The following is a 12649-nucleotide window of genomic DNA, read 5'->3' on the forward strand; positions in this document are numbered from 1 at the left end:
GAGGATAAAAGATAAGCATCCAAACAATGTAGCACATAACGGTTCTGCAGAAGCAGACTGGCAAAGCCCAGGAGAGGCCTTGCCTGTGTGTTCAGTGTGAGGAAGGTGGATGGCTGTGTCACATAAGAAGTAGGCGGCCTTGCCAGGGAAGGAGACTCGGTGGTGTTCCCATCCAGAAACCTGCGATAGACTTTGTCATTCTGGGTTGCTTTTCCATTCTTTCTTCTTCTCCTCTTCCTCCTTCTCTTTCTTTCTCCTTCCCCCTTTTCTCTTCTCTTCCCTCCCTTCTCCCACCCTTCCATCTTCTTCCTTTCTTCTTTCTCCTCCTCCTTTTTCTTTTTGAATTTCCTATTCATTCAGATGCCCAGTTAAACATGCCAAGTAGTTATGTACAGTTTATGTTAAGGAAATCATTGCCAACACTTCCCACATTGCTTTCCCAAGGAGCAGCATCTGAGAGCAGTCTGGACAGGCAGCATTGGATTGTGGGGCTCCCAGGGGATCAGCCTTAGGGCTTAAGTCTTCCCTGAGGTACCTCCTACAGAAAGGAGGCAGTAAGCTTGTGACTGACTATATTTAGCCTGTTGGCTCCCACAAAGTCTGGCCTTGTGTAGAGGTGCAGCTTTAGTCTGATGGTTTTTCCCAGCACATTGCAAGGTACTGGAGCAAATGCTGCTGTCTGCAACATTTCTGGAATTTTGAATGACATTTCAGTGATCCTTAGAAATCTCTTATTTATGGCTGGTTTTCACTTTGACACTTAAACAGTATCTATTAACCCCAAAGGACCAACTATGTTCAGTTTGCAGGATCTTTTTTTTTCCCCCTGAGTTCTGCCATCAGGAGGAATTGTAGTAGATATTTAACAGTATTATTTCCTTAAGTTCCACCAGTGGGGCAAAACATAATAGTTATAGACAAAAGAAGCACATCATATGCTAAGATCTTTAGATTTAGAGCCATTTGGCCAAATTTGTCATAAATCAGACAAAGACATTATATGAAGAATAAGAAATTAAAGGACTGGGGATGGAAGCTTATGCCTATTGTCCCAGTTTCTCCAGAGGTAGATATAGGAAGAATCTCAGTTCAAGGCCAGTCTAGGCAAAAAAAAAAAAAAAAAAAAAAAAGTTAAGAAGATTCTGTCTCAAAAATAAGCAAGACATGGTGGGGCACACCTGTAATCTCACTTTACAGGAAGTAGAAGTAGAAAGTTCTCGGTCTTTTGCCTTCAACAAAAACATAAAGACCCTATTTTTTAAAAATAAAGCAAAGGGGCTGGGTGTTTAGCCCAGCAGAAGGGCGCCCGCCCAGCGTGCGCAAGGCCCTGGAAAAAATAAAAAAATAAAGCAAAGCCGGGCGCTGGTGGCTCACGCCTGTAATCCTAGCTACTCAGGAGGCTGAGATCTGAGGATCGTGGTTCAAAGCCAACCCCTGGCAGGAGAGACCATGAGACTCCTATCTCCAATAAACCACCAGAAAACTGGAAGTGGCGCTGTAGCTCAAGTGGTAGAGTGCTCGCCTTGAGCTGAAGAGATGAGGAACAGCGCCCAGGCCCAGAGTTCAAGCCCCACGGCCGACCAAAAAAATAATAATAATAAAAAATAAAGCAAAAAGGGAGTGGCAGCCAGGGGCTCAGGTGTGGCACCAATAGTGGAGCACCTGCCTACCAAGCGCAACTAACCCTGAGTTCAAAGCCCAGTAGCATAAAAAGAAACAGAAGAAAAAGCCAGGCACTAGTGGCTCATATCTATAATCCTAACTTCTCAGGAGGCTCAGATCTGAGATTGCAGTTCAAAGCCAGCCTGAGCAGACAAATCTGAGAGTGGGGAGGCCTAGAGTTCAAGTCCCTGACCAGCACAAACAAAAAATAAAGGTTTTATAAAAGGAGAAATGGAGAGCTTTTGGTTCCTCTCAAAGCACTTTCTGATGACATCTGAACCAGCATCCTCTCAGCGCCTCTTCTCCCAGGTGGGAGGACTCCTGGAGGATGAGGAGACTTGTGCAATTAGCATGTAGCCTTTGGTTCCTTTGCTGGTAATCTAGGTTTCCTCTGAAGATAGACTTTCCTAGATGCAGGAGGACCTTTGGGGATGCAGAAGGACTGGGCAGAGGGGATTCCAGCACCACCTCCCCTCTGGGAGGGAGGCCATTGCCCCTCCTCCAGGTCACTGTCCCCCCATAGGAGATGATTCATCACCAGTACCACTCAGTACTGTGTGGCTGAGATGTGAACCACTAGACGACATCATGGTGACCATGGTCATGATGCAGGCCATTGCACCTTTGTGACATGCCTAGCATTTCATCTCCCTTCTTTATTCTGTTGTTGTTTTGTGCTGATACTGGGGCTCAAACTCAAAGCCCCACATTCTCGCTTGGCTTATTTGCTCAAGGCTAACACAGACTTTTCTGCCCGGGAGCCTCAATTCTGTTTACTGAGGTTTCTGTTTACTTGTGGTTTTTCACTTGAGACTCTCTTTTTCACTTCAGATGGCATCTTGGGTGTGCTAGTTTCTTCCTCTCATGTAATGGCACGTCACAGTCATTGTCTGTGATGTGGTGTGCAGCCCTACCTTTCTGTGCCACTGCTGTGTGGATCATCTCCTGTCCTGCAGGGCCCTGCTGGGCCTTTGGGGCCCTGGCTGCAGGATGCAGGAGAGCAGCTCCCCAGGAATTTTGCACTTCTTTCTTTCCTTCTATCTATCTTGGGCTCCCCACCTCTTCAATCAAGTGTTCTATGAATAATGCATGTATGTCTTTCTTGGTGGGGGAGAGGCTGCCCTTGTGTCCCTCCAATTGTCCATGACAAGAGGACTTAATGAGGGACCCCCAGGCAGCTCTGGGGGGGGGTGGAACTCAAAATGTGCTGTTCTGCTCACACCTGCCTGCCTTCATCTCCTATCTGCCCCTCCCCTGCAATCTTCCACCTCCTGTCCCCTGCTCCCTACCCCAGCCCTTGCCCTTCATCTCTGCTCCTCCCCATATGTCCTGATGCACCTGCTGCCCATAGAAAGGCTGACAAGCAGGTAAGGCTGCGCCCCATCCCTGTCCCTGTTTTGGGAGCAAGTAAAGCTATCTGCTAGAGTTTACTGTGAGCAGTTGACTGTGTTTCACTGGGGTATTTTAAGCCCGCTTACCTCCCCCAGTTGATATGTTGCCTCTGTAAATTCAGCTGGCATCTCTTGGCTTCATCGTAATGTGGCTCAAAATACACTCTTCTGGGTTGAGAGGGTTCGGCTAAAATAAGCAGTGGCAGGCTATTAATTGCCGCATAGTTGGGAAATAAAACAGGGCTGGTGCTGAGGAGCTGCTCTTATTCACTGGGTGCCGTGTGAATGCTAACTGTTGTTTCTGCTCTGTTCCCTCATGCCTGCCCGGATTCAGAGAGAGGTAACACCCCGCGCCGCCCTCCATGTCTGCAGCTCACGCTTCCTCCATGCTAGCACCATTGTCCGCCAGCCCGGCCTTTCACAGGCACAGCTGGTTCTGTTTCACCATGTATCACCATCATTACCACCAATGCCCCTCATCCTCTGCTTGTGTGACCCTGTTTGGGGAAGGTGATGGGCCGAGGGACCAGCTGAAAAAAATCGAATGAGCATGGGAGGGAGCGCACAGGATAGAAATGTTCGGGTTGCATGCGCTGCATGCTGAGGGACACTCTAGCTTAGGGCTTACAGTACGTGTTCTGGGGAGGTGTGTTCTGCAGGGTTTGGCACTGGGCCGCTGGCCCCGTGCGTGGAGCACTTCTTCCTCGCCACTGCAGGGGGACTGTGGCGATGGAAGGGACACAGACCTCAAGCACCATTGTCACTGTCACCCCTTGCCTGACTGTTGAGAGCTACAGTCTCTGCACTTCTAGCTCTGTCGCTTCCTAAAACCGTCATTTTGATGGAAGAAGGGTGCTGGGGGAGTTTTCTCCTTCCAGGACGGATTGTGGTCATTGCTGGGCATAAGGAAGAGTCAGGCAGGCGCCTCTGTGCTGGCATCTGTGTCAGGCAAACCCTGCCTGGCTGGGGGCTGCAGAGTAAAGGAGAAATGTTTCCTAGACCTCACTGTGTAAAGACTGCCCGGGCTGGCTGCCATTTCCCCTCACCGTGAGCTGCCCTCATCACCTAGTGCTTGGGAAGGGAAGGGACTGCCCTCTGAGTTCATGTCAGATCCAAAGCAAACGCACGGCCTTTGTCAGAAAGAGCTAGAAAGGCCCCTTCCTGATGCTTACTTGTAGGTGGGACCTAGCCCTGTGTACTGGGAACAAGTGTGCCTGTTTCCAGCTTCCACCACAGATGAGCTGGGAGGAAAGGGTGACTTCTTTTTCCTCGTTTTATAATGTTAAGTCCCATTTATCAAGTGCCTGTCAAGGGCCAGACTCCACACATTCCCTGCCGAAAACCTGTATTTGACTTGAGCAAATACAAATTATGTGAAAGATGTTATCAAACTGTGGAGCCTTGGTGAGGAATATCACCAGCGGAGATAAAGAGAAAGCGAGTCTAATAGGAACTATGGAAGGGAGAGAGACACAGCCAGCCACACAGGCCATTGTGTAGCTGATGAGGTCAGCTTGTTCTGAGCCTCTCCAGAAAGAAAAGCTACATCCAACAAGCAAAAGTTGCAGAGAAGCAAGTGTCAGTATTTCATTCAGAAAAATATTGTAAAGCACAGTAACTCATCCCAGCTGTCCAGGAAACAGTGACAAAAAGGTGATTGAAGCCACCCCAGGCCAAAGAGAGAGAGGGAGAGAGAGAGAGAGAGAGAGAGAGAGAGAGAGAGAGAGAGAGAGAGAGAGAGAGAGAGAGAGAGAGAGAGAGAGGAGAGAGAGAGAGAGTGAGAGAGAGAGAGAGAGAGAGAGAGAATAAGTGCTAGCAAGGCACCTCCAGCTCAAAGAACAAGCCAAATATGGTAAAAACACACCTATCATCCCATCTATGTGAGAGGTGGATCATAGTCCAAGACTGGCACAGGCCAAAAAAAACCCCAAAACAACAACCAACAGGTGAAGATTGTAGAACACTGAGCTTAAATCTCATTACTGGGGAAAAGGGAGGAAAAAGGAAAGTCTAAGATGGAAAGAAGGAGAAAAGAACCTTTCTAACAACAGGTCAGGCTGATTTGTTAGGGATAACAGATTTCCTACCCCTGAGTTCCTCCAGGGTCCAGCTGTGGGAACTGCTTGGAAGGGACGAAGGTTAGCCAATACAACAGCTAAGAGTCCTGAAACACTTCTTAAATTCCTATAGAGGAACAATAAACATAAGGAAATTCCATTTACCCTAAGAGAGTTGAAGGGGAGAAACTTAAGAAAAGGGGCGAATTGTTCTATCTTGGACATTTTGGGGGGGGGGGGGAGTCCAGTCATGGGGCCTGAACTCTGGGCCTGGGCTATGTCCCTCAGCTCTTCAGCTCAAGGCTAGCACTCTACCACTTGAGCCACAGCACCACTTCCGGCTTTTTTCTTTTTGCTTATGTGGTGCTGAGGAATTGAACCCAGGGCCTCAGGCATGCAATGCAAGCGCTCTACCACTGAGCCAATTTCCCAGCCCCTAGCTTGGACATTTTTATTTCTATTAGAACACAGTTGAGTAAAGAACTGTTTATTCATTCCTACATAAAGATGGCGCAGGCCCCTATGGGGCAGTTGGAGTGCTGTGGAGCTAAGAATAATGAAAGCAACCTTCCATCCTTTTTTCTTCTTTGCCATTAAGAAATTTGAGGCTGTCAAAGATGTCTCAGTGCTGACATTTTTCTGCGGCAGAATTGGAGGCTGAGCCTCTGGGGGAATAATTACTGGGGAAAGCAGCAGCAGGACAAGAACAAAAGGCATTGGAAGCACAAGGCTCAGTAATCAAAGGTGAAAGGTGCGTGATTGCCCTTACTGGCTTGAATAAACTTCAGCAACGAAACTCCCCACTCAGGGTTGGGCAGATGGTTCCTCATCCAGCATGGTGCACAGTGAGCTGGAGCAAGGGGCAGAAATGGTTCCTGTTGCTAAGTGTCATCTCAGACAAAGGTCTAGAAGACTCTGTGGGAAAACAGGGGTCCTGTTCTGGCCGTGGCTTGGTGATCCTTGGGGCCAGGGATGTGCTATGTATGTGAGCCACCGGCCACCTGGGTGGGGCAGAGAATCCCATCTCTCTGAGACTGAACTCTGTGGAAGGCTGAGATGCAACCAGCAACTCGAAAGCGATGTGATGCGGCCCGGGCAGGGCTCCGCAGCATTCCTGTGCACCTCAGCTGTTTCAGGAAGGTGGGGGTACAGAAGGCAGCATGCAGACCCTCCAAGGAGCCAGGAGAGAGAGAGAGAGGCCAGTGGAGCTGCAGGAGGGCTGGCTACTCGGCTTAGCCACAGGGACTGATGAACTTGTGCCTCATACCTGACAGGGAACAGGAAAAGATCTAAGGCTCTTTCAAAACAGCCTGAGGCTGCCAAGCGTCTCCTTTGGGAAGATGCGGATTCCAAAGGGTTTCCCTTCAGGCTGTCCATCACCTTCCACCCCCCGCCGAAAGAACATGAAGATTAATACTAATAATTTTCAAAATAGTGCCCAAAGGGCTACATATGGAAGAACAAAGGACACATTGCTGAAGTCTGACAGGAGGGATCCCTGAGGCCTGTTTCATCTTCGCTGCTGTAACCCGGGAGCCTCCAGCAGTCATGGGGACACTAGAGGTTGTAGAAACTTCCATTCACCCCAAGAGTCTCTTCCAGTGGGTGAGCCTGAGAAGGACTAGGAAATGAAGCCTGTCACCCCTCATTTAAGGGCAAGGTTAAAACCCATGTCCAAGGTCGTTAGTCTGTCCCTGGTCCAAGATGCTTCTAAGCAGAGTAGTTCAATTCTTTAGATTTGTTCTTCAGATTTTGGAATGTTTGCATATACAGATGACATATCTTGGGGATAGGATCCAAGTCTACACACTTGGTTCACATTACCTAAAGGGAATTTTCACAATATTTGAATAAGTTTGTGCAAACAGCGAAGTTTCATGCTGCGGAATTTTCCACTTGTGGCATTTGTCAGTGCTGCGGAAGTGCTGGCTTTTGCTTTGAGGGATTAGGGATGGCCTCCCATAGAGCTAAGAGGATCTGGAATGAGACGTGACACTGGGTTACCTGAGGCCTGACCTCTGTCCTGGCTGTCCCTTCTTTTGTCTTGGGATGGACACAGCCAAGCCCTGCTGAGCATGCACCTCCTTTATGTCGCTGGATTTACATGCCATGAGACAGAGGGCCAGCAGGCCTCCGTGGTGGGCCGCGCTCTGGGCAGTGGGTACCACAACAAGTACACATGGCAGCACACCTCTTCTGGAGCAGAGGGAGAGCTCAGCCGGGGTAAGTTGGTGGGAATACTGTCCAGGACTTCCTATAGGTAACCCTGGGAAGCCTCAGAAATTCAGCCTCCGAAAACGGCAGTGGAAATGTAAAGAAAGCCTTATGTGAGACATTGTCGCTTTATGATGCATCAGGATCGTGAGTGCAGCAAGAGGGAGGGGACCGAGACTCAGACTTCCCATGAGCACATGGTGCAAGGTCCCTAAAACCGTGAGTTCTGTCGGTTTTGGTTTGGGTGGGGTTTTTTTGGCTGCTCCTAGGGCTTGAACTCAGGGCCTAGGTGCTGTCCCCGAGCTCCTTTCTTGCTCAAGGCTAGCGCTCTACCACTTGAGCATTGTGCCACTTCTGGCTTTTTCTGTGATTAATTGGAGATGAGTCACTGACTTGCCTCCCTGGGCTGTCTTTAAATGCTGATCCTCAGATCTCAACTTCCTGAGTAGCTAGGACTACAGGCATGAGCCATCAGCACCTGGATGAGTTGCTTCTTTTTTCAGTGAATGTATGGCCTTGATAGTGGGTGAGACTAGGACAGGAAGCAAGAGACTCTACCCACCCCCTCAAGGGGCGGGCCTCCCGAAGTCTGTAGCTCCTCACCCAGACCCATATGGCCAGGTGAGGGGTGTGTGGACAGGCCTGAGCTCTAGGGCTGAACTGTGCTTACCTATTACACCCAGCCTACACCAAACATTGGGGATGAATAAAGGTACACACCTCCTTCATAGAGCTTTGAGAACGTGCACGGAAGACAAACTAGATACTCTGGTGCCCAGTGCACTGGGGATAGCGTGTGTCCAGGAAGCCAGGGAGCACAGAGAAAGCGTTTGCTCCCAGCTTCACTGGGCAGCAGTGGCAGCAGGGTGAAGATGGTGTGAGCAAAGGCAGGGGACAAAAACCTGCTACAATGCTGAGTCCTGGCCAGGCTAGAAAAAGGGAGTGAGGGGAGTGGTTCAGGAGATGTCCAAGTGGTAAGATGGGCCAAACATGGAATTGGGTCTCCTGGGGAGATCCTAACTGATGTATCGTGCAGAAGCAGGAGGAGGTTGGGGGCAGGCATCAAGGCCAGCGGTGGGCAGGCTGTGAGGAGTGACAGGTGAAGACCTGCCTGGCTTAGAGCCTAGATTAGGAAGCCCAACCAAAGAGCTCACCCGAACCCCACATTTCTTCTGGCTAAGGATTCCAGATGGACACCTGTCTCCAGGAGTAGCTCCCTCTGCCTTTCCAGGTAAATACAGCTATCTTGAGAAGAACCTGTCCATCTGAAAAGACCGCCCGCTCTTCTATTAAGAGTAACAATTTAACAGTCAAATTATTTGCCTGGCGTGATGGTACACACCTGTAATCCCAGCACACAGAAGGCTCAGGGAGGATTGCAGTTTCTGGCCAGCCCAGCTGCATAGTGAAACCCTATCTCAAAAGAAGCAAGCAAAGATCTGTAGCTGTGTTGACACAACAGTGTCTCAGCTTAGCATCGTGTGCACATCAATCATCATGACCCGTGACTGGGTGAGTAAAGCTGGGCGTTTATTCTTCATAAACACTTCAGCACTGAGTAACCATGAGAAATTTATCAGAGGGTTCTTTGGGAGCCAGGTCATAATCTTAGTGGATACCCTTTCATCAATAAAGCACGAGCTAGAATCCAACCTTGGCCACTTGTTTACCATGGTGTCTGAGCCAAGCGATGCAGGACTGGAGCAGGGAAGTGTTTGGCAGAATCAGGCACTGCTGGTGGAATTGCAGCCCGCGGGGTCTCTGCCCTCCTATTGCCCATCAACTTTCTCAAGCAGCTGTGGGCTGGCCCATCCACTGTGCACGTGTTCATCATCAGAGTCTATTGTGCTTCTCGTCCGCCATGTCTGTCGCTGTCACTCATGCAGTCCATAATCTCCCCGAGCATGTGTTCTGTTGTATCATCATGTCTGTTATTACGCTGTATGGAAAGGTTCCGCAGAGTTCAGTACTCATTCAGGAGACTGTAGTTATGTAGAAATGAATTCCTGACATCCATAAACCTGTGCCTCTGTAGCTGCTGAAATTTCGTTTTCCAAATAAATCATCACCGCTGCCATACTGCTGCTAGCTCCGTTAATGTTCATAACTAGAGAATGTTGGTAAGAGATTCCTTTTGTCTAATGTCCTGATGAATTTCATTTGCACAGGGACTTTGCTTATGTAGCAAGAGACAAAGATACGAGAATTTTGAAATGTCATGTATTTCGATGTGACACACCAGCCAAAGCCATCGCCACGAGTCTTCACGAGATTTGTTCCAAGGTAAGGCAGGTCCTGGACTGTGGTCCATTGGGTTCTTCCGTCTCACTGCTCAGGCTGGTAAAGGAAGGCAAAGGCTGGGAGCTGCCCTGCACATTGCTTTAGGAAGAAGTGAGCATAGTGCTATGCAGCCCAGGGACCTTTCAGAACTACCAGGCATTGGTAGCCAAGCCTCAGCAAATGCCAGTGTCCTTGGACAGATACCATGTGACATCATAGCATACAGCCTGCACACATCCGCTTTATACTTTCAGTCAGCTTGAGATTACTCATAACGCGTAATGCAAATGCTGGGTAAGTTATTATTAAGCTGTATTGTTTAGAGAGTAAAGAGAAAACTCTGTCCATGCCTCATGCAGATGCAGCCATGTAGACATAACTACATACTACATGTCAGCAATAGTGTGGCTTTTTTTTTTTTTTTTTTTTTTTTTGGTTGTGGGACTTGAACTCTGGCCTGGCACTGTCCCTCAGTGCTTCAGCTCAAGGTGAGCACTGTACCACTTGAGCCATAGCACCACTTCCAGTTTTCTGGTGGTTTATTGGAGATAAATGGACTTTTTCTGCCCAGGCTGGCTTTGAACTGCGATCCTCAGATCTCAGCCTCCAGAGTAGCTAGGATTACACTGGGAGCCACTGGTTCCCAGCAGCTTTAAAAAAAAAAAAAAAAAAAAAAGTACTAGGGTCGGCCTCACACTTACTAGACAGGTACTCACTGTCCAGTACGCAGAGCTGGAGAGCTAGGCTCAGTGGAGCTTGGGAGTGATTTTTGGTTTTGTTTTGTTTTGTTTTCCCCAAGATCAGGACTCGAGCTGGGTATCTGACGCTTTTGTTCATTGACTGGCCCTCTACCACCTGAGCCATGCCTCTAACCCAGGAGTGACTTTGTTACCATGGAATGGAAAGCTTAGACTAGGGGTTGAGATATTATAGCAGCTGACATTACTGAGCCTGCCAACTGCTAGACATATTCCTTTAATCCTCAGAACTGCCCTGTGATGTAAATATTATTGTCACTTCATATGCAGTTGAGAAAATGAGACACACAGGTCAGATGACCTGCCCAAGGTCTCATAGCTAATAAGTGGCAGAGGTAGAATTTGAACCCATATACTCTATGTGCCCTGAAAAGAGTATGTACATGTCAGCATATACTAGCACAAGGAAGTCTGCTATTCTGTATCCCACTGACCATTGGGGAGTCCCAGGCTCAGGCGTGTGGGATGGTTTTCAGCAAAGGCAGGAACCTGGTAAATGGAAGAAATAAATTCCAAACAATGAAGGGACAGTTACCTTGAGAAACAGTTCACTGCCTCTCCCCAGAGAAAATAAAATTCTCATCAAAATATCTAGTCCAACTAGGCATTGGTGGCTCACACTGCAATTCTAGCTTCTCAGGATGCTGACATCTGAGGATTCTAGTTCTAAGCCAGCCCAGGTGAAAAAGTCCCTAAGACTCTTATTTCCAACTAACCACCAAAAAGCAGGAAATGGAGCTGTGGCTCAAGTGGTAGAGCATTATCCTTCAGCAAAAAAAAGCGTAAGGGCAGTGCGTAGGCCCTGAGTTCAAGCCCCAGCCAAAAAAAAAAGCTATGTAGTCCAGAGACACAATAATCACAATGAGGCTAATAATTTAAGCTAAATTAAGTCAGAATAAAATCAACTCAGACTCTGGCTGCCCTGGCCAGACAATGTGAGAGCCTTTAACCACCTGTGCTGGATCTTTCATCTCCAGATTATGGCCGAAAGGAAGAATGCCAAAGCCCTGGCCTCCAGCTCCCTACAGGAGAGGACCAACGTGAACCTGGACGTCCCTTTGCAAGGTAGGTCAGATGCGTCCCCCCCCATCATGGCGTCTCCATCCTGGCAAGACGCCACGGTCTTGGGTGGTTCTCTAGTGTTAGTTTAGTTTCTCTAAAAAGCACACTCAGACCCACAAATGTGAGATCCCACAAGGCCCCAGAGTTGGTTTGGTGCCAGGAGTGTTAGGTGCAAAGGGCTGGCTAGTTTTGTTGCTGTTGGACAAGATTATAGATAGTTGTTAGTATTGTGGTGTAACTCATATTGCATGGATTGGGTAAGGACATGGATTTTTGGTTTGGGGGGATCTCTAGTTATTCTTCCTGTGTCTCTACCCTTTGTGACTGGACTCTGAGCATCAGCCACATACAACAGACAGGTAATCAAAAGCTGCTTCTTAGTGATCATCAGAGAGACAAAGCAGTTTTTTTTGGTTTTTTGGGGTTTTTTGTCAGTCGTGGGGCTTGAACTCTGGGCCTGAGTGCTCTTCAGCTCAAGGTGAGCACTCTACCACTTGAGCTACAGTGCCACTTCCAGTTTTCTGGTGGTTTATTGGAGATAAGAGTTTCATGGACTTGCTTGCCTGGGCTGGCTTTGAACTGCGATCCTCAGATCTCAGCCTCCTGAGTAGCTAGGATTACAGACGTGAGCCACCAGCGCCCGGCCTAGAAGCAGTTTTAACATAACCAGGCATGAGGTAAAAGTTGACTAGGATCCTGACTGTTCTTATGGAGCATCCCGAAGGAGGCCATCGTGCCTGGGGGTGCTGTGAACCTTCCAGCTGCCAGGTGGTGGCTGCAACCACTGAGCTACGCATCCCTCTGGTTCCTTGTAGTAGATTTCCCAACACCAAAGACTGAGCTGGTCCAGAAGTTCCACGTGCAGTACTTGGGCATGTTACCTGTGGACAGACCAGTCGGTAAGTAAAACTTTGATCTTTCCGCTCTGCAAGCGCTTGGCTGAAGTGTGTTATCACTTCCTCCTCCTCTTGTAAAGCAATCCCTGCCCCCAGTCAGAGTGCAAGTGATCTTTGCAGGCAAGCTAAACGGGCTGGACCGATGACCCCCACCTACAGGGACCTAGCAGTCCTGAGATGTGTAGTCACAGCCTGTGAAGGGCTTTGGTGTCTTCAAGTGGGGCTGAAGAGGGGTTGGGCAATGGACCCTTGACCTGGTTAGAAAAGATTGTGGAGAAATCAGAACTCTCATGTGCTGGATGGCCGGGGGTGGGGCGGCGGGGAGTGCG

The 12649-nt window shown here is 48.7% G+C and overlaps 1 protein-coding gene across 12 annotated transcripts in view; it reads left to right on the forward strand.

Annotated features, from left to right (window-relative positions):
* Positions 1-12649, forward strand: part of Apbb2 (amyloid beta precursor protein binding family B member 2) — a 280610-nt gene that overhangs the window by 257312 nt on the left and 10649 nt on the right. For 9 of the 12 annotated variants that reach the window (XM_070012606.1, XM_070012611.1, XM_070012615.1 and 6 more), the window contains 3 exons: positions 9493-9607; positions 11340-11427; positions 12240-12323. In XM_070012606.1, the coding sequence (XP_069868707.1) occupies positions 9493-9607; positions 11340-11427; positions 12240-12323 (287 nt within the window). Of the gene's footprint in view, positions 1-3308; positions 3394-9492; positions 9608-11339; positions 11428-12239; positions 12324-12649 lie in introns of those variants that run through there. The other 3 variants (XM_070012608.1, XM_070012614.1, XM_070012617.1) reach the window with 2 other exon arrangements.

The sequence above is a fragment of the Dipodomys merriami genome, unplaced genomic scaffold (genome assembly GCF_024711535.1).
Source record: "Dipodomys merriami isolate MVZ:Mamm:240054 unplaced genomic scaffold, mDipMer1.0.p SCAF_9, whole genome shotgun sequence".
Taxonomy (NCBI): domain Eukaryota; kingdom Metazoa; phylum Chordata; class Mammalia; order Rodentia; family Heteromyidae; genus Dipodomys; species Dipodomys merriami.